This window comes from Hippoglossus stenolepis, chromosome 6 (assembly GCF_022539355.2).
Source record: "Hippoglossus stenolepis isolate QCI-W04-F060 chromosome 6, HSTE1.2, whole genome shotgun sequence".
Taxonomy (NCBI): domain Eukaryota; kingdom Metazoa; phylum Chordata; class Actinopteri; order Pleuronectiformes; family Pleuronectidae; genus Hippoglossus; species Hippoglossus stenolepis.
In genome coordinates this window covers 26,866,369-26,888,139 of record NC_061488.1, presented here as the reverse complement: position 1 = coordinate 26,888,139, position 21,771 = coordinate 26,866,369, and the positions used below count along the sequence as shown (strand labels likewise).

The 21,771-nt window shown below is 39.9% G+C and overlaps 2 protein-coding genes across 2 annotated transcripts in view; one reads left to right on the top strand and one right to left on the bottom strand.

Annotated features, from left to right (window-relative positions):
- LOC118110418 (voltage-gated potassium channel subunit beta-2) overlaps window positions 1-4,998 on the top strand; it is a 29,795-nt gene extending 24,797 nt beyond the window's left edge. The window contains exons 13-15 of the mRNA XM_035158127.2: window positions 687-807; window positions 1,034-1,122; window positions 2,686-4,998. Of these exons, the coding sequence (XP_035014018.2) occupies window positions 687-807; window positions 1,034-1,122; window positions 2,686-2,775 (300 nt within the window). The 3' untranslated portion in view covers window positions 2,776-4,998. The remainder of the gene's footprint in view (window positions 1-686; window positions 808-1,033; window positions 1,123-2,685) is intronic.
- A 3,808-nt stretch (window positions 4,999-8,806) lies between these two features.
- dedd (death effector domain containing) lies at window positions 8,807-21,039 on the bottom strand. The gene is made up of 5 exons (XM_035159487.2): window positions 20,743-21,039; window positions 18,480-19,118; window positions 15,314-15,418; window positions 15,093-15,230; window positions 8,807-12,547 (listed from the first exon to the last, which is right to left on the bottom strand). The coding sequence occupies exons 2-5, from the start codon at window positions 19,042-19,044 to the stop codon at window positions 12,141-12,143; spliced, it is 1,215 nt and encodes a 404-aa protein (XP_035015378.1). The 5' UTR covers window positions 19,045-19,118; window positions 20,743-21,039; the 3' UTR covers window positions 8,807-12,140.
- Between the last annotated feature and the right edge of the window lie 732 nt (window positions 21,040-21,771).

Genomic DNA, 21,771 nt, shown 5'->3' with positions numbered 1-21,771 from the left:
TTGTGTGCATGGAGGAGTCATTGTTAACATTAACTAATTGTAATATATCAGATAAATCTGATTTAAAACCGGCCTAGTGCTGTTCCTTTAATTCCTTGTTCCAGTCTCTGTGACAGAATCAAATCCAGCAGGATGAGAAAGTACATTATCTGAGGCAACCCTTACTTAGTAAAGATATATTAATCTGATTTTATATAGAACTGTTAAATAAAGATACAACTTTAAAAAGTGTAGTTGGAATAGAACCTAATAGACAAGTTGATTGTTTGGATGAAGACACCTGTGAAGTCAGCTTGGACAGAACTATAGGAGAAAAGTGGTCTATAAATCTGCGGGTGGAACGCAACACAGAAATCTCAAGGGAAAATCTCCTCTAGTTTATATTTGATGGTATACTGTTCTATAGAAAAATATGATACCATAATATGAGTACACTAAAGGGTCATTCAAAACAGCAAGTTGGTTTAAACCAATTTCTAGTTTCAAACTTTTATACCATGCAAATAAAGGCAATGTGTCTCCAGAGTCTCCAAAAGTAGTTGTTGAGTAGTCACAGCTTTCCTAGTTCTTTTGTGACAAAGACAGTCTACAAAGAAAAGAAAATCTTGTGGCAGTCTTGTTTGAGCCCTGTACCAAATTCCCTGTTGTGCTTTTAAGCCTGATCTCTGCTGTGCTATCTGCAACAGGGTTATCAATGGCTGAAGGACAAGATCCTGAGTGAGGAGGGACATCGTCAGCAGGTGAAACTAAAAGAGTTACAGGCAGTTGCTGAGCGACTCGGCTGCACTCTGCCCCAGCTGGCTATTGGTAAAAAAAACTGTTAAATGTTGATCTTGTTTTGCGTTCATCATACCCTACTGCACAGTTGGTATTGTTTTCAACTGGAATACCTTACATTTCTGTTACTGTCATAATGGCTTTATTAAGATGAGTTGTCACTGCAAAATTCTATCCATTCTCCAGAACACTGTCTTTCACATGTTCTGCGATGGACTACTTTCACCTTTTCTACCTGTGTTCAAAATTCCCACAGCCTGGTGCCTGAGGAATGAAGGGGTGAACTCAGTCTTGCTGGGAGCTTCCACAACTGACCAACTGATGGAGAATATCAGAGCAATACAGGTCGGAAAGTATACAGGCTAAAAAAAAGCATATACAACCAGTTTGTTAACAGTTCCATAACTGCAGTATTAAATATTACCAGGGTCTGAGGGTAGAACACTTCAGATATTCAACTAACACCCACTGTTAAGATGAAAATACAGTATGTGATCCATTGTTGACTTTTAGTTTTAGTTCACATCTGTTTTTGTTTTCATTCTGACATTTTACAGACAAACATTGTAAAAACAAAGACATATGGACCCACAAGTAACTTTTCATATTTAAAAGACATCAACAATAAAATGTGTTTATTCTATGTTTAGTTAAGTTTTCAAATCATTTATCTAAATTTATTGCATATATCAAGGTTTGCCATGAGAAGTTAAATAGTCTGCCTGTCAGCAACCTTAGTTTTCCCCACAAATGTTTGATGGGCCACAGTGAGAACAGTATGACAGCATAAATATGAGCATTGTTAGTCAAGAAGAAGTCCTCTTGTACTGTGATACTATAGCTTTGATGAGGAAGTGTAAAAATATCACAATATTTGTAAAATCCTTGTGAAAAATTAGATGAGTCTGAGGGCTTTCTGTCCATAATCCGTGACAAATCAGCATGCACCGCAATGTTTGCTGTTTGAAGCTGAAACATAAAACAATGCTCATGTTCAGGTGTATAATCTACAACTTTCATTAAATTCTGCAGTGCAGCAGGGTAGATATTATTATATAATTATATTATCATGACTTGATCATTCCATAACCAATCTATCAAATTCCCCAGCACTCAGTCACAGTCTGTCCTGCTATTATTCCAGAGTTGTGTGAATTAACTGTGGCCCGTAGACTCACCACAGGACTTGCCTCCGTTGTCACTCCATCCATTTTAATAACCTGCAAATTTCTTGGGCTTGTGGAAAATTATGCTCATTAAAGGTCCACTAAAAAGAAACAGAATAAACATCAATTACGGTCCTTATTTTACATGCACACACCATGTGGCATAGTGTTGGAATCATTATTGTCTATTTTGTTTTAATGAAATCCCTGTCAAACAGCTGGAAAGTCAGTTTGAAAATGATTATGCACTTGTGTAGTTTAGAAGGTTTATCAAACCGACACATGTTGTACACTGTGTGGAGCCACTTGATCATTAGTTATCAATATACAGTAAAATGTGCCAAAGTTTAAAAGTTTAGAGTGTGTCCTTTTGTACTGTGTAAATACAACATGACAATAAAAAGGATTGTATCATGAATGCACAAATTAATAGATGCTTAGTTTATAGTCTTCTTCGTCTTTTTCCAGTGGTTACCTCCCAATATGATATCCCAGTGACCTAACCCTAACTCACAGAGTTAGCACTGAAGCAAATGATCAGCAGATTGATTGTCTAAACATCTTTTGGTCTGGTTGTGGGCTACACCACAGATGACAGCTTTCAGGAATGACCACAGACAAATCCACTAGAGATCTCTGTGACACTCTGAAGTCAAGATGTGCCTCCAATAGGCTGACTCAAGCAACGGCCAGTTGTCTAAGGTACATTTGACGGTAATGTTTCTCTCCTCTCGTTCCTCAGGTTCTCCCAAAGTTTTCACTGTCCCTTGCATCTGAGATGGATGGCATCTTGGGAAACAAGCCGTACAGTAAAAAGGACTTCAGATCCTAGAAACACCAGTGATGAACTGTCTCTGCTTTTGAAAAAGCAGCAACACCGATTAGCAGAATTTGACAAACTGTGAATAATCGGAAATCTGTTTGCAAAAGACACAACAAGGCATAAAAAAAACCTTATCCATTTCACCAAGTTGATGCACTTTACTTTCTTGCTCGTGTTTGCACTTATAACCACTTTATAGTGCCAATTACTACCATATGCAATACTTCAATCCTCAATGAAAAAAAGAAAAAGCTGCATTTCTTCTAATCAGCGGGATGAGTCCTCTGCACTGTCTACAGATTGTTGTCTCAGCATGTTTTGTGTTGGACCAGATCTTCAGCCTACTAAGCACATTATGGTGTGATGTATTCCCATTGTCACTGTAATAACAACAGGCATTTGTTTTGGGAATTAAACTTGTATTATTTATGGTCAGTTTAGGTATTTGATTATTGTTACAGCATTGCAGTCATGTTTTTGTCAGTTTAAAGTCATATGTTGTTTAACTTCAATAATGCATGTTTGATTGTTTTTTTTTGTTGAGCTGTACTTAAAAAAAAAGGATTTAAAGTGACCTTTAGTTAATCAGCTGGATAGTTGCAGTGGTGTCTGAGGAACAAATTAATGACTTTTTTTTATTCTGGGCATGTGTTAGCATGTTTAGCACTATATCTTGGCCAATGTGGGAATATGACCATTTATAGCTATCAAATTACATTTCAATTCAATTCAACTTTATTTGTATAGCGCCAAATCATAACATACATTATCTCAAGGCACTTTACAGAGTACGGCTGAGACCTGAAAATATTATAGAGAAACAGTTCCCACCAAATGAGTAAACACACTTTGGGACTGTGGAGTAAAAAAAACCTCCCTTTTAACAGGAAGAAACCATTAGAACCAGACTCAGTGTGGGCGAACATCTGCCTCGACAGGTTGGGGTGAGAGGAGAAAATGGGGAGAAGAGGAGAGGTGGGAGGAAAAGAGGGGAGAGAAGAGAGAGACACCAGGAACAGTTGTGTAGCCATCATATTTAGACTCTGTCAGACTGGTTGTGATAATGAAAATAATAAGAGTGATATTTATAGATGTAATGATATCAGCAACAGTCATAAATGGAGAGAGACCAAATTAAGGCTCAAACTAGGGTTTTTTATCAGAAAAGTTCTTTAAGAACTCTAATGTTTAAAAAGTCCAAAAGCTCAAAAAGTGGCCCAAAGGCAGGGTGGTGGTTGTAGCACAAATGATCTCAGCTCTGTCTCTCCTCTCGCATGCACTTGGTATGGCAGAAACTGTATTGGGGAATTAGACCCTGGTGTACCTCATCTCAGGTGATAAGTGATGGCTGCATCTTGGTATTGACAGAAACAGGTGAACAGCAAAACACCACATCAGCAAGAGGCCTGCAGAATGTGTCAAACACCTGGAATAAACTGAAAGAAAACAGGGTTTTTTAACACAGCTCTACAATTAAACATGCACTCATTCAGGCTTTAGTTTCCCCATCTCAGTCAACCTTATATGAATAGAATGTATTTTTACGTTAATTTCAATACAGAACTCAAAAGACTGCAAAAGAGATAAAAACGAACAATGAGTTTTGCATTAAAATTCACTCAAGTCTACCATGGAAGTAGCTTACTACAGACACAATATATTATATTGATATTTGATATAATATATTCATTCTTTGGAAATCTATATGATATTGGTATGGTTAATTAATTTAACATTACCAATATCACAAAGCCTGTTACAATAACATTTTCAGTTTGATTACAATTTTCATAATGTTTTCTAACACAATTTTAACACAATCAATTACATTGATATCACCTCAAAAAAGAACTAAAATATGATTTGACAATTTTACTTCTGAGCAATTTGTGCTTTTTCATTAAAAGAAAAAAGACGAACCTTCTGTTGTTCACCATAAACTGCCATATTTCTCACGTAAGTGCAAATATCTTTCATCAGTGAATTTAAAGAGCCGAGATTACCAAGATTAACAAACTGGAGATTTAGAGACATAACATCCTATCAAACAAAACTGAAAGAACTTTAATGTTATACATTAAAGCAGGATTTTTCTGTAAATCTTCACTCATATTTAGTGACTCTGACAATGTATTTTTGAAGTAATAATAACCAGTAATCATAAGGTCAAGGTCACCTATGCAATACAGTGCAAATGCAACCGTCATCCTGTATCACAACTGTCCACTTCACCTTAGGAATTTACATGTGTCTTAACCAAAGCTAAATAATAATTTTGATATGAATGTTTTTATTTCTTTATTGTTGTTATTACATGTGTCTCTTTTACATTATAAGTAAAATATGTAAATTAATTTGCATATAATCATCACTAGTTTGATGACAGCTTGTTGACTATCACATTTTACTACTGTATCTCTTCTGTAAGCTACGTCTGTCAGTGTTCAATGTTTTTTAAAAGATTTTTAAAGATAACAATATAGATACATTTTTTCACTTTGCATCAACAATATTGAATCGATTATTGCTGTAGATCAGGGGTCACTAACAGGCGGACCGCGGTCCGAGTCCGGACCCAGAAGCCGTCCCGTACGGACCCGGACCTACAGCCAAAACAGAAGGTTATGATTTAAAACCTGGCGGGGCGCTTCTATTTGTAACCGGCGCAGCTTTTGTAGTCTTTACGGTAGTGGTTTAGCGGCTGAGAAACGCACAGACCAATTGCATGCGAGTTAAGCCATCCCACGTGATACTACTCAGCCAATCAAGTCTGTGCATTCCAGGCGGTAAACATTGCGACTCTACAGTGCAGACAGATGAGAGTTAGAGGCAAGTTACACATGAGAAGACGGTAGAAAGAAAAAGAAAGATAGAGATACAGGTAGAGAAAACAAAGGGAGAGAAACAGAGGAGTGAGACGGAGAAAGGGAGAGAAACAGAGGAGTGAGACGGAGAAAGGGAGAGAAACAGGAGTGAGACAGAGAAAAGGGAGAGTAAGAGGAGTGAGACGGAGAAAGGGAGAGAAACAGAGGGTAGGCCGGAGAAAGGAGAGAAACATGAGTGAGATGGAGAAAGGGAGAGAAACAGAGGAGTGAGACGGAGAAAGGGAGAGAAACAGAGGTGAGACAGAGAAAGGGAGAGAAACAGGAGTGAGACAGAGAAAGGGAGAGAAACAGGAGTGAGACAGAGAAAGGGAGAGAAACAGAGGAGTGAGACGGAGAAAGGGAGAGAAACAGGAGTGAGACAGAGAAAGGGAGAGAAACAGAGGAGTGAGACGGAGAAAGGGAGAGAAACAGAGGAGTGAGACGGAGAAAGGGAGAGAAACAGAGGAGTGAGACGAGAAAGGGAGAGAAACAGGAGGTGAGCCGGAGAAAGGGAGAGAAACAGAGGAGTGAGACGGAGAAAGGAGAGAAACAGAGGAGTAGGCCGGAGAAAGGGAAAAGGAGAGGAAACAGGAGTGAGAGCGGAGAAAGGAGAGAAAGAGAGGAGTGAGATGGAGAAAGGGAGAGAAACAGAGGAGTGAGACGGAGAAAGGGAGAGAAACAGAGGAGTGAGACGGAGAAAGGGAGAGAAACAGGAGTGAGACGGAGAAAGGGAGAGAAACAGAGGAGTGAGGCGGAGAAAGGGAGAGAAACAGGAGTGAGACGGAGAAAGGGAGAGAAACAGGAGTGAGACGGAGAAAGGAGAAGCAGGAGGAGAGGCCGGAGAAAGGGAGAGAAACAGAGGAGTGAGACGGAGAAAGGAGAGAAACAGGAGTGAGACGGAGAAAGGAGAGAAACAGAGGAGTAGGCCGGAGAAAGGAGAGAAACAGGAGTGAGACGGAGAAAGGGAGAGAAACAGAGAGTGAGCCGGAGAAGGGAGAGAAACAGAGAGGTAGGCCGGAGAAAGGGAGAGAAACAGAGGAGTGAGACGGAGAAAGGGAGAGAAACAGGAGTGAGACGGAGAAAGGGAGAGAAACAGAGGAGTGAGACGGAGAAAGGGAGAGAAACAGGAGTGAGACGGAGAAAGGGAGAGAAACAGAGGAGTGAGACGGAGAAAGGGAGAGAAACAGAGGAGTGAGACGGAGAAAGGGAGAGAAACAGGAGTGAGACGGAGAAAGGGAGAGAAACAGAGGAGTGAGACGGAGAAAGGGAGAGAAACAGAGGAGTGAGACGGAGAAAGGGAGAGAAACAGAGGAGTGAGACGGAGAAAGGGAGAGAAACAGGAGTGAGACGGAGAAGGGAGAGAAACAGAGGAGTGAGACGGAGAAAGGGAGAGAAACAGAGGGAGACGGAGAAAGGGAGAAACAGGAGTGAGACGGAGAAAGGGAGAGAAACAGACGAACAAAGTGTGGGGAGTGGGATATAAGAGGGGAAGAAAGTGATTCTAAAACTGTTCAATTGTTAAGATGTGTTGAGATTTATTATCTGTAAAATTGGTTGAGACTTTGAGTCAAGATGTGAAACAGAAAAAGGAAATTCAAGCTTTTGCTCCTTTATTTTATTTTCTGAAGTTAAGCCCTTTATTTGAACATGCACAATTTTCACATTTTATTTATTTTCTCTTATGTTGAAATGCAGCCCTACTTTTATTTAGTTAATGAGAGAACATTATACATATCTGCAATCATACATATATGTTCAGTTCTATGTTACGTGACAATAAATATTGTCAAAAAGTTTTTGAATCGTACTGAATTCATTTGATTTGACAGTCAGGTATTTAGTACATGCAGATGTTGATACAACTACTAGGCTACTTAAATATATATCACACTAAATAGTTAGACATTATGATCTTCCGGACCTTTGCTTCAAGAAATTTTCTCTAACTGGACCTCTTTACATTTTAGTTGATTACCCCTGCTCTAGATCAATGAATCTTTCCCCACACCCTTTTGGCACATACAGTGGTTGTGTTTTATTGTTAGGTGAGGTCTAACAACCACAGCAAAGAAGGATGTCAGGTGGCATCCGCATCAGGAGGAGTGGGTCAGGGTGAATGGACAGTTTGACAAAACACTGGACCTTTGATATACAGCAGACCACTGCTCATTAACTGTGTGAAACAAACAAACATTTAACATTTAAGCCAATGTGTGTGACATAGTACACCTCGGTGTTGTGGGGAAGAGAAGTGACGTTGTTGTTACGGGGATGAAGTGTGAAGAGAGTACCTGCGGCTAATGAAGGGCAGTACAGCCAATGCTGAAGGTAGTCAGACAGAAGTGTTGAGAGAAGCTCAGGGTTCTAGCCCAACAGTGTTCACGGCCCTGTATGTTGCTGCTGCTGTTGTGGAGGCCAAATAAACTTACTGCGTTCCGAACCATAAAGAAACGTCTCCTCATCCTTCTTCAATGGAATGGCCCGGACGGATGGTTACCGGCCAGATAACCAGCCAAACTAACAGTAAGGAGGTAACATACTGCTACTTAACTGACACTGGTGAACATGATGTGAGTGGAAACCGAGCTACTGCTACACAGAAATTCAATTGAATTCAGACACCAAAATCAATTCACTAAGAGAGACTGTACATGTGTGGAACAGATATATCAAGTGTGCGAACCAACTTTAAACAACACGTTTTCGTGAATGTGTTACAGCTTTTAAAACCAAATGTTTGAAATCAAAATTTGGTTTATTTTTATTTATAACTTTTGTGTCTGTCGCATGTGGTCGCATGTTTAAAACATCCACACACCCACCCACTCGCAGTGAATCCTGTGATGGATCTCCTGCTGTCTTCTAATCGGAGAGAGTGCAGAAGGCTCTCACTGAGACATTTTGATGCTTTTGGAAGGTTGCATCATACTTTCTGCCCTGCTGATACATCTGCCACAACAGTAACAAAGCTCACTCAAATCAGTTAACTGACTGTGAGATCTACTATTGAAAAACATCTAGGTAAACAATTGCACAGCACTCACCATCTTATTTTCATAAATTAGTTTAATCTATTTTGTACAAAGTCGGATAGTACTGACTGACAGCAGACCTGCTGTAGCAGTGGTTAGTCAACGCTCAGTTTGATAATCAATAAAGGAAGTGACTGCAGAGTATCGATGGCAAATAGAAACACAGCAACGTTTTACTTTTATTGGTAAACAAGTCAACAGGACTAACCACCAAATCTTTTATCGTTTCATTTAGCATGTGGGTTGAAAGCAACAGAGTATGGTTCACACTGTGTACATTACATTCAAGTCTCTGCAGGGACATTCATGGCACAAATAAACTTGGTTTGCCACACAAAATGTGATGCCTGGATGTTTCCTTCTTCCAGTTGTGAGTTTGAAGAGCTGTGGAGCGAGTGAAGGGAATGAGGACACATGGAAAACAGAAATGAGATGCACCCAGAAGCTCTCGCGCACGGCTGGAAATGTGTTCAAGGAATTCCTCATACACAGTGTTTGTGTGTCAAAGTGATTATAACCTATAAGGTTTAGGCCTAATTTATGAAATTATTGTGCTGCCCACAATAAGATCTATCAGGAAGCAGTTTTAATATGTCCACTATATTTTCATATCTGGAAAATGTACACTGTTTTCCACCAAAGACATTGGTCATGTGATATAAAACTTCAACAAAACCCATCCGCTTCATTTATTAACAGTCCTACTTGCCAATTTTCTGAAAGAAATGCAAAACTGAATTAATAAAACTGGAAATTCTGAAGATATTTACAAATGTTAACACTGAGAGTTTCTATGAGATTTCGGGGGATCATAACAGGTTACATGCAATGTTGCTTAAAAGACAGCTGCATTGAACAACTAACATAACATACAATCAACATAACATACACCAACCTATATAATAGATACTAACTTGCAACCTTTTGAAATTCCATTGGGGTAAAAATATAAAATGCAGGCCAACTCTATATAATTCAGAGTAATAGTGGCCTGTCAATCATGACTTGCATGTTCTCACATGTACCCATGGATGGTATGACAGCAAATATAAGATAGGGCTTCTTTAGCAGGAAGAATATATTTGGTTAATACATACACTGAACTTTTAAGAGGGAACATAAAAGCAAACGGTTGAATTTCACTTATCTAACTGATGGAAAACTGAAGTTTAATTGGATTTTAAAATCAGAGGCAAAATTTGATAAATGTTTGGCAAAAAGAAAGATGCACATTTGTAAAGTAGTAAGTACAAATATCAGGATGTAAGAATCCTAAGTGAAGAACTCTGTCCAAATCATTCTTTACTGACTAAGTGCACATTTGTTGCTAGTGAATATGAGCCTGCATGTATTTTTTGTCTATTTCACTGATTAACAGAAAAGAGTCAAATATTAGCTCTAGAGACAGGCATGTTTCTAAAATCAGTCTCTGGTCTACTTATGTAACAAAATTTAAATCTTCTCATCAGAAAATAGCATTATGCTAATACTATATTGTTGCTATTAAACATTTTTTCTAAACAACAATCAGTCCTGCTGTAACAAGTAATGACCTTTTCTGCTTTACCTCTTATTTTAAACAAATTTTAAGTTTTGACGACATCATGACATCTTAGTCCACTGCAGCCCAATATAACTAGAAACTGTGTCCGTATGATTCCACCGCTCACCATTTAGATTGAATGCAAATGTTCAGTGCCAATTCAAAAATACATTTTCAAATCACAACACCGAAAATGTAGAAGCACATAATTTAAAGGCTGTTTTCACTAAATGTAGACATACAGAGATAATCCTTAGTGGGATGGGAGGTTTGTAGCACGAGTATGCAGCCACAAAATTGACAGCTACTGCATCAACAGGACCACAAACTCTAATCTCTTGTGGATCCATGTTGTAAAGATTCTGGTGTTTTCTAGGGCCTTCCCAGGACTGGGAACGTGTGCCTGGCCATCACGTGTATATTATGACTGTATAAAATGAAAGCTATGACGAGGAATACTACCAACACATACTTGTTACAGGCACCCACCAAATCTAATGTCTCCTGTGAATGGATAAAAAAAAACGTTCCAATTTTGGTTCATTAGCATTTCAAGCTGCAATGTATAAGTGGTGTGTCACTACAAGAACATCACAGTTCAGGATCTATGTGCTAAAACATAGAGTGTCAACGTTCACTGAAACTCACCATTATGTTGGTCCTCACAGTAGTTTCCGCTTCAGATCCCTATCAAGAGATCCCCCTGCTCAGTTTGCTCATGCCTGTGGAGATGCCACCCCTCCTGAGGGAGAAGGGTGTCACTGAGGGCACTTGCTCACACCACCCAGAGGACTCAACCACAACCTCATCATATATGTAGAGGGATACTACTGAGGGTTTAATGTGCGAGTGCAGCTACAGGGTGACATGTCTTTATCTTTAGACAAACAGGTCATGTGAATTATTTTCATTTGTTCTGGCCTCCTGCACAACTGAGATGACACCACACATTCTGGCTGTGACTTTCACTACTTGCTGTTGATTTGTTACCATTTAGGTTCAGTGTTATATCACTAATGAATAGGAGTGAGAAGGTAAGTGAACAGATGTCCAGCAGTGCAGGCTGACAATGAAACTGGCACTGATTTACAAATCCAAAACACCAGCGAATGACACATTGGATACATTAGAGCGATCCACAAATAAATATTGGCAGTGACTGGACAGCTGAAACATCAAATTGGGCCAGAATCCCAGCTGCTGTAATGAGCCATAATGCGTATAATGAGTAAAGACACAATAATGTTGACAGTGACCAAATATGAGCCATACAAACGCTCTGACAGGATTTAACTTTACAGAAAAGACAACTCTGCAAAGTGTGGGGAAAGTCAGGCAGTAAGCTAACAGAAAGAGACAAACTGTGAGTCAACTGGGGTCTGCACCATTCTATAACATACAGAACACTCTCTTATTGGGTTTATCCAAACCATCTGTAATGTACCTGAAAAACCTGGAAAAAGGACAAACCTGTGTGACAATAACATACAACTCCCACTGGGAGTAACTCATCAGTGTTAAGCATGTTTCCTGGATTGAACATACAGTAACTCCACTTTGGAACAGGAGTAAAGAGTTAACAATGTGATTCAATGAGCTAACATACTAGAAACCAGAAATTAGTCAAAGTCAACCCACATATGAGATTAACATTCTGCTCCTTAAAGAAAAAGAACAGCTCAGGATACAAGGTAATGCCAACCTGTATGCATCGCCAACTTCTTTGCCAACATAGTTCCCAATCACTTGCTTGCATGCTACGCTCATGGTGGCCAAGTAGAAATCCTATGAACTTAGCTCTCAAGGAAATCAATTGGGTGACTGGAAGTCCACAGTTCCTCTCTGACACACTTCAGGCACCTCAAATGACACTTTATTCCCTGTGCGGGAGGCACAGCTACATCCTTCCCATATGCTTGCACCATGAGAGTAGGTCTAAGATACAGTGTCTTTGCTACCTCCTGGTGGGCCTCCTCCCCCTGTGACCAAATTGCAGAGCAGTTTGCGTCGACCAGCCTGGTAGTCTTCCTCATCGACGTTGACCAATAGTTTTATAGCCTCATGGCCCACAGCCTGTTTGAGGGAATCTGTGATAAATACCCCTTTAAGGGCCTCTAGCAAGGATCCATTTATGTAGTCTCTCCAGAAGGCATCCAAGTAGGTGAGCTCGGAGAACTTAATGTCGCAGATGATGGAGCCCAAGTCTCGGGATTTGAGGATAGTGTTGGCCTGGTTGAAGCGCTCAAACTGTCGCTCCACTGCCTCTTGTTTGTTGGAGAATACGTTTCCCTGAAGCGCAGACTCATGCTGGCAGTATTCAGCACGAACCCGGAGGCGGATATCTGAGAGAGGAGAGAGAGAGATGGTACAGCGTGGGTCAGCCCAGAGTGAATAGTAGGGCTGGAACATATACAGTAAGTAGCACCAATAGGTCACATTGGAAATGTTAGCGCCTATCAACACTCATAATAGCTGAGTAACAGCAGACAGCTAGCATGGGTTTAGACTGCAGAATATTGTGTGTACTAACCTGAAGACTGAAGCCCTGCAAGAGTTGTGCAACCAAGTCTCAAGGTTAAGTTAGTATTATTCATCAGGCCAAATAAATATTACAGTTTGTTGTTCTACATCGGTATTGTTCCCAAGATATAATAACCGAGGGAAGCCAAATCAGAAAACCGACCATAACTTTTCAAGCACATCAGAGCACCACATGTAGAGCTTCCCCACCACAGGAACTCTGCCATCCATAGCCTATCCTAAACCTGTGTGGTTTCTTTTATTTTCTTTTATTTTATTGTGTATAGATGAAAACTCAACAGTTCAATCGCAGTCTTGGGGCTACAAGATTGTATGAAGTTCAATCAAATAAATGTCTTCCAATAGGGTTGGGCTGATGGACGATGCCAATACAATGTTGAGCCAACATCATGATGCACCGGCCCCCCCCGTTCAACTCTGACAGAGCGGTGCAGCCTGCCACGCACAGACTATAATGTCAGTGTCTACTAGAACGCAGAAAAATACAGTCGAAACTGTATATAGTAAATGGTTTGTATTTATATACAAAGAGGTAAAAATTCCCTCCTAATAAAAATGTATTATTGAAACAAACAGCAGATTCACAATGAGTGAATGACTGCAATGTACAGTGGAGAATCTCAACTTTAATTTGAGTAACTTTACATCACTATAGAAAGACCTGTGTGGGAGATGTTGCCCTTTGACAGATGAGGTAGTTTGGGTCATGAGCTGCTCCTTATTTTCTGTTCACGGTCTCCATCATTTTGACAGAGGTTGATTTTTGTTTCATCAGACCATAGAATGCTTTCTCTGTATTTGAACTGCAGTCTGGTCTTATATATTTTTTTGTATCTTGTGGTGAATCCTCTGATGTTATCCTGATACTCAAACAGCACTGTCAAAATTGACTTATACCATCTCAAACTGAAACTTGGCACTTAAATGTAAGATCAGTACATTTTAACAGAATGCACTGAAGCTCAGAGTCAGGAGAACTTGCGTAACATAACCCAACAATGGGTCTGCTCAGGTACTGAGCATGGCGAGAGTGAAGCAGAATGGACGAGGGGGTTAAACAAGTATCCTCACTTTCAAACTTGCTTTCATCAGCCTGGTTTGTTTGCTTGGATAGTTGTCCGTCTGTTGTACACTATCACTACCTAAAATGCAATTCAGTGGTGTGTTATACAGACTGTGTGGCACAACACCCAATGATTGTTAGAGCACATTTGATACCAAAGAGTGAGATCGCAGCTGCTGCTCAAAGCTTTCTTCCACTTTCCTGCACATCAAACCGAACCTAGCTTTATTTTACAATCTGTAGCTGTCTGGTGGAAAAGTCATACAACTCATGTAAATGATTCAGTTATGCCTGTGATGGGCATCCAGACATTAGCCTCAAATTTTTTTCCATTTTAATTCCTCAGAAAAGTTTATAAAAGACACTTTGAATGCTGAGTGGTTGTTGCAGGTGGCTGAATTGTCCTGAGTTGAGATGAGGGGATTTTGTGGTTACGCTGCTTCCTGACTGCATGATCACAACATCTGGACAGAGGTTCATGGACCACTTTGCTTAAGAAAGGCACCGTTGCCTCTTTTTCTATGTCACAAATGTGCACATGTAAAAGTGAAATGTGGATGCTAGCTGAAACTGAAACCAGATCAGTACCACTAAGAACTCAGGGTAAGTTTAATTTAATGTCAGCTCTATAATCTGTAGTGTGTAAAACACTAGAAAAAACCCTCTCCCCTGTCTGTCAGTCACTAATTATCGTAATATAATATTCATCAATAGCAAAATAACAAAGGTCCAACATATAAATATAATGCTTACACATTGTGCAAGCACTGTGAGGAGGAATAACGTAATTGATTGACCTTAGATTTGATAAATGTTTTTCTGTTTGGCAAGTGTTTTTAATTGTCTGCCCATCAAGAAGAGTTTAAAACCCCAACCTTCACAAAATAGTATTTAAATGTAAAAGAAACATATTTTTACATTTTTCGTGATAATTATTGTTATCGAGGGATACAAATATTTTTTAGCGCAATATAATTTTTGCCCATATTAGGCCACTTATTACTACTGTATCTATGGCTTTGTAGGCCAAACAACAGCTTATCCAGTGTGTTGAGTCTTCACTTTCAGATCAACTATCTGCTGATTTTGTCACATCCATTTCAGGAGTCTAAATCCCTCTGTTAACATTTGATTCATACTGATCAATGACATAAATCCACTCTCACCTCTGACTAAGGATCTTGAGCATATGGAGTAAATAGGCTACTGGTATTAAAATCTGTAATCCTGCTCTGAGACTCGACAAACATGATGCTGTTTGTCTATGTTGTGCGTCTCTTTACCACATGTTTGCTTCTCTCTGCAGTCAGCTGAGGAATGACTTCTCTTCCGTTTGCGGTTTGGTACAGGGGGAGCTGGCTTTATTCGGGGAGGGCCAACATGGGGTCCTGACGGGGAACAGCAAATGACTGGCTGAGGACCTAGACAGGGACATCAGTTATGACATTAATCCATCTTCTGTGTCATAATGTCAAAAAGACCTTGAACAAACACAGTCACCAACCTGTTCTTCTGTGGGGTGCCGTGACCTTGCTCTGCGCTGTTCCTCTTGGTGAAATATAACGTACTGATGTCTCTTCCAGGTATTTATCAACAGGGTCTGGACACACTGAAAACAATAGATTGTGGAAGCAATTGTTAATTTCAATGAGTAAGAATTAATAACAAAGATTTCATAGAGCATGTGTGAGAGCTTCAGAAAAGCAGTTGTATCTCTTCACTTTTAGCACAGTCTGTTGTGTTGTAGATTTCATTTTAAATGGATAAAATGTTCCCATCAATCTACACTCAATAATGACAAACTTTTTGTAAGTATATTAAAGGGATAGTTGACCTAAAACTGAAAATTTACTAATTATCTACCCACCACTATGCTGATGGAGGGGTGGGTGAAGTGTTTTAGTCCACAAAACTCTTTTGGAGCTGTTGTCCTCCTTCTAGTTACTGCTTGTGAGTATCGCGAGAACTCGCAATAGCTGCAGTTAGTGCAGCAGTAACTAGGAGGAGGATAACAGTGGTCTTTTAGGCTAAAAACATGGTGTAAATGACGTCGTTTCGAGTCGAATTTGAATGTCGGGGCTTGTGGAGGCATTTTTTGTTGTTTTTTTACATTTGAAGAGGTGGTCGCCATTTACTTCAATTGTATTGGATTTGGCTGCACGCTGTTTGCCCCTGAAACTCCAAAAGTGTTTTGGGACTCAAACACTTAACCCATCCCTACATCAGTATCGTGGTGAGTGGGTGAATTTAAATTTTTGGGTGAACTATCCCTTTAAAATAAAAAACTGAACTCTCTTATTCACTTAAGTATTCAGACCCATAATTCAGGAGTTTGTAGAAGCACTTACAGCTTCCAGTCTTCCTCTGGATGTGTGCAGTTTACCTCTAATCAGCAGATTACTGATCACATATGCTTTAAAGCTTATCAGTCAGATTTTGACATCTGATGTCAAACAGGACCTGTATTTGCTTGGCTGATATAGGGCTGGGCAATATGGCTAAAAATATAATCAAAAAACTTGACAATCAGCAAAACATTTTACAAATCTGAAGTGGAACATTAAAATCAAGTCTGTATAATACCTTCTCACTGTGCTTACACAATGCATAAGCAATATATCAATATGTAATGAACACTTGTTATATTAACCTCTGAAACTTTTAGAATGACTAATGGGTTCTTAGTCCTGACTGTCCGAATGGTCAATTCTAGTAAGAATCTGGTTTGTTCTAAACCAGTGGTCACCAACCTTTTCGAGCCCAAGATCACTTTTTAATTCCAAACGTAAGCCGAGAGCTACCACCCTGATATCTTCCAAGAAACCCACTTAGGAGGGTGATATTTATTAGTTTTTGCAATTTCTGATAAAGGCTGAATGTACGAGCATAAATATACACAAAGAAAGGCAGTTGTGCAACTATCTATTTAATGAACAATATTCACATCAATATCAATTCATATTTACAGCATCTGTCTAGTGCACAATATTTAGCTTCAGTTCAACAATATGTTCTGCAGAGGAGCTGCTACTGCAGCACAATGTTTTTTACATGGGCTTTGACTTGAATATGGCCATAAATGTGACGATTTCCTTGTATGAAAGAAGTCCCTTGTACTCAAATAAATACAAGTACTACACAGTATGAAGCCGTGCATATTCTGCTCCTGCAAATATTTCACAATAAAATCTCCTTGTTAAAACAAAAGAATGGATTCCGTCAACGCTTCCAGAAACGCTTGAGTGCTTTTATTTTTGAAACGCCTGCAGAAAGTGTTGCAACCATTTATGTTTGTAACATAATTTCAACAGATAAACATTAAAACTCAGCTGAAATATAATTTTCTCTGTTTATTCTTCTGTAAAACACAATGTTTATCTGTCTATGACACAAACTTATTTACAACACTTCCCCAAACCTGTTTCAAAGTAAAAGCACTCCAGTGTTTCACTTTCTGAATCCATTCATCTGTTCTAAGGTTCTAAAGGAGCTTTGATTGTTATCGACAGACGGGAAGATGCGCGTCTTCCTACTGTAGTGTCCTGGTGTTTAGTTTAGTACATAAACCGACTTGTTTTGAAGGCAATGCAGTAGATAAACCAGCAACTCCGCCGCCAGCAGCGGACACACTGCCGTGTAAACAACCGAAACACAGCTGATCTGCGACGAAACCGCAGCCAGTGAGTCCAGAGAGTTCGGGGATCGACAGTTACCGGTCGATCTACCGAGATCTGGCCCGCGGTACAATTATATCCAGCCCGCGATAAAATATCATATGTGAATCTTAACTGGCCCCCCGGTAAATAGGACGCACACTTTTTTTGTGTGAAAAAAAGCTCCATAAGCTGTGCCACTCCACTTACTCGCAGAGTATTTGATGATATTAAATTATTTTTCCAGCGTTCCAGAGATCCCAGTGCCTGCCCCATCAAGTTCACCCACACGCTTTTCTCTGTGATGAAGATGAACAAAAACCCCACACAGGAGTCGTCTTACTGATGCACACCTTCACTCCATCTTTAGGTTTCCACAGCACAGAGCCTAACACCAAACCTTAATAAACTGTCAGCCAAGAAAAGATGCCAAACATCTGGCTCTGGCACATGCACATAAAAGAAGAATGTAGCCTACCTAAATATGTTTTCTTTTTGCACTTTATCCAATATCCTGTCTATCATGTTTAATAAATGTTGACACTGTTTGGCCCTCGACGTAGTCCAAGTTTTTAATTTTGGCCCTCTCTGTGAATGAGTTTTTCACCACTGCCTTAGAGAACCATTCTTGTAAATATTATGAAGACAACCTGCACCCAACTTTCTGCACTGTTACTGAAGTGCTGACTCTGGATGGACTGGATTTGGGGGAAGCCTACATAAAACATTTTATTCTCGGTATGTTTTTTAAATGATTGTGCAAGAAATCCTTCTTAAGTAGTTTATACCAGATGCTGATCTGAAAATGCGGTAATAATAGTACTCATTCTCGACCTTAACTGAATTTAAATATTTGGAGACAAGTTGGGCTCATAGTTCCTTAAGCAGCATGCCACGGAAATTATTCCAGCACTGGAATGTCTCTGCATTTGAATGTTTGCTCTTCCTTAAGTTGTTATGCTCAAAAATCTAAAAATGTGTATTGTACATTTAAAAATTGACATAGACAATACTCACCAGCTTGTCGTTTCCTGAGTGTGACATAAGGCAAAAGGTCGTGGCGGGTGATAATCCTTAGAAGCTGGAGAACGTGCCGGAAGTTGGTCTCATCGCAGCGACCCTGGCGCTCTAGGGCCAGCAGAAAATCCCTTCCACTCCTGATGCCACCACGTTCATACTCATCAATCACGTCAACAAACAGGAACGACAGTACCCTCACATCCCGATGTGTTAGCTGGGCACCAACTATGTCAAACATGCGGTGGAGTGAGTACAGCCCATGGGAGTTATCCACTGCTTCCTCCGGCCACGGTTCAAATCCCCCATCTCTTCTGGATAAGCTAGAGTTGGTGCTGGTCGCAGAAACATTTCTGCTGGCAACATCTCCGCTGGACGTTGACACACCGGAGCACCCCGGCCTGCCAGTCAGTGCTCTGTGTTCCAGAGACCCAGCATTTGGACTGTTCTGGCTGGAGTGCAGCTGATTGGCCGGAAGATGAGGCCGGGCCTGCTGTGCAGACGAGTTCTGAGCAAGCTGGGGAGGATAAACAGCATTGGGGAGATGAGGCTGCTGTGATGTCATCTCAGGGCCAGACGGTGATAAGGGATGCTGGAATCCCTGCAACTCCCTCTGTCTTTCGCTGCTCCAACTGATAACTAAAAATGGAGAATGGGGGAATTACATATTAATATAAAATATTTTTAAACCAATCTTAGTATCAGTGGCCATCATCATTAATCATTAACTAACTACATGATATAACTTCAAACATGTGCCAGGTTTCTCACATGTTATTATTGTGAAGGCAAACCCTCTCTGCCAATGTCAGAAATCCTAAGTACACTTTCATTAAATAAATATTTTTTAGAATCAAAGCTGAGCCAAGAGAACACAGTAAAGGCCACATATTGAATAAAGGGACAGATGTTTTGGAGAAGGGAATAATTTGTAAAGCAGCAGGTGTTTACACATATGCTGTACATTTTGTACATACCTTTAATATTTCTGGATGTTTAAGGCCATTGCAGGCATTATTGTTTTTGATACCTGTACTTCCATTTAATACAAATGTAAGGCATATTGCAAACCTACAGCATACCTGTGCAATTACAACATTATTTCAAATCCTGTCCTACAGCCTCAGTTAAACCAGGACCACAGCGAGTATACAACTTCAGATAACATGAGCTGTATCAGCAATCACCCAACCCAAAAGCCTCAGTCCCTCATTCACTACTCTCTCTACCACAGATACCCAAAAGTTCCCTCCACAGTGAACAGTAAATTGTTATTTTAGATACTTAAGAACCAATGCATTTTTCCTTCACTGTCAGTTGTAATCTTGCATTGTGAAGTAGTTCAGTTTGGGAATGTTAGCAGAAAGGAGTGTGTGAATGGGTGCAAAGGATACTGCTTTTTTCTATTCCATTCTTCTAGGAAAACGAACACTCAAATAAAAGTGTAGGCAAATATAATGCACTAAACAACAAGTGGGCGTGATATTAAACACAGCCTTCAAATTATATGATTAACAATGACAAGAATGATGTCACACTTTGCCTGGTTACTCTTTTTTTACGTAATTGAGGGAGCAAAAATGGTACAGAAGAGCAGCACAAGAATAAACGAGCATGATAGAAACTGAATTAGTACTTGGTCAAATGTTGCATGAATTTTTATGTAAACATCGTAAAATTACAGTAATGAACACGAGAGATCACAATCATGACTCGCCTCTATCATAATGAGGGAGTTTGGACCAGCTCACCTTAACACTAGCAGAGAGAGGCTAATTTGGCTAACTAGACTTGTGTTTACAAACAGATTGGAAAGGTTTTTATATTAACGCTTTTGCTATTAAAATGACTCTTTTCACTGAAGGTCAAACAAACAAATACACTCTGTGATCGGCAACTGTTTAGCAAGATAAATAACGTGCTAGCATCTAGCTAGGTGCCTTACTGAAGTTAGCTAACAAGCTAACGATAGTTATCTGGAAATGAAAAACCGATGCAAGGCCTGGTTGATGCGTGATTGCTAGACAACAATGTATGCAAGTAGACTCACATCCCATGTATTCTATTTGCGACTTAACAGCCAAGCAAGTGTCTCCGGGAATATGCGCTCAACAATCCACCTCTCTTCGTGATCTGCGCCAGGGTTTGTTATGACTGCTACTCGCTAGCTTCATTCCACGCCAACATTATCTAAACTACTTATTGCAACTCAGTATAGCATGAAATCGGATGCATGTGGTATCTAATGAAGACTCTGTATTACCTTGTGTCTTTCGGAAATCCCAGACGAGCTCGTCAGCAACAAAGTTCGGTAGGCCGCTAACGCTAAGTTACCTTCCCAGTGTCTGACAGAGGAGCACAGGAAACACGGCCACGTCTAAATGTCAACAAAACCATCCACGTTCATTACGTGCCTCCGGTGTCTTGATGGACACTTATCCCTCCTGACGCGAAACTAGAGTCTGTGTAATGGTTGTGGTGCACATACAGTCACCATGGGAAAAACAAGCAGACAGGTCTCGTTCAGCTAAAATGAAAGAACTTCCAGTTTACAGCAGAGTTCACTTCCGGGTTACCCAGTACGGTGGCCCATACGGACAAAAGTGTTGGAGATTTAAAGTACCAAAATTACGTGCGACTTCTATAAACCATTTTTGTGGACTTCTTATTTAAAGTTGTTTAATTCGTGTATACCAATAAAAACATTTCCAACAGTTTTAAGATACCTCCCTATGATTGGACGTAAGACAACATCCTTCAGTGCTGACCAGCCTCCTCATATTCATTTATTTTCTGACCATTCAAATTAAATTACCACTTTAAAAGGCACGCCCTACATCTGATGGTGACAGAGATATAATAAGTCAAATTATGGATGAAATAATTGTTTTTAAGTCAAGTCAAGTGTCTACTGCTATCAAATTATATAGTCATTGGACCTCATTCACCAACAGCATAATACCAATAATATAATTCCAATTATAATACAATACCTATAGGAAATTTCTCCTTAAGAACTTTCTGAGAAAACTATCTGTCAGATTCACGAAGGGTTGTGCTGAGAAGGCATGAATAACACTTGAATGTCTGAATCAAGCACCATGAGGTCAACAGCTTTTGTTCTTTGGTTTACCTGAAGGTACATAAGGAAAGACACTCTGATCATCCCCTCAGAAAACAACCATGCTCTCCCCATGCAAGATTAAGTAAAGACATTTGATACATCACATCCTGTCTGTGATTCTTCAGAGAATTCCCAACACTAGGAGTTCAGAAAGAATTTGATTTAGTG

Excerpts from the sequence above, each read along its gene's own strand:
- dedd (XM_035159487.2), bottom strand. The coding sequence starts at position 19,044 with ATGACATCACAGCAGCCTCATCTCCCCAATGCTGTTTATCCTCCCCAG. Across the intron at positions 15,231-15,313 it reads GGCACCCCACAGAAGAACAG|GTCCTCAGCCAGTCATTTGC; the intron begins GTTGGTGACTGT and ends GTCCCTGTCTAG. Across the intron at positions 12,548-15,092 it reads CAGAGAGAAGCAAACATGTG|ATATCCGCCTCCGGGTTCGT; the intron begins GTAAAGAGACGC and ends CTCCTCTCTCAG.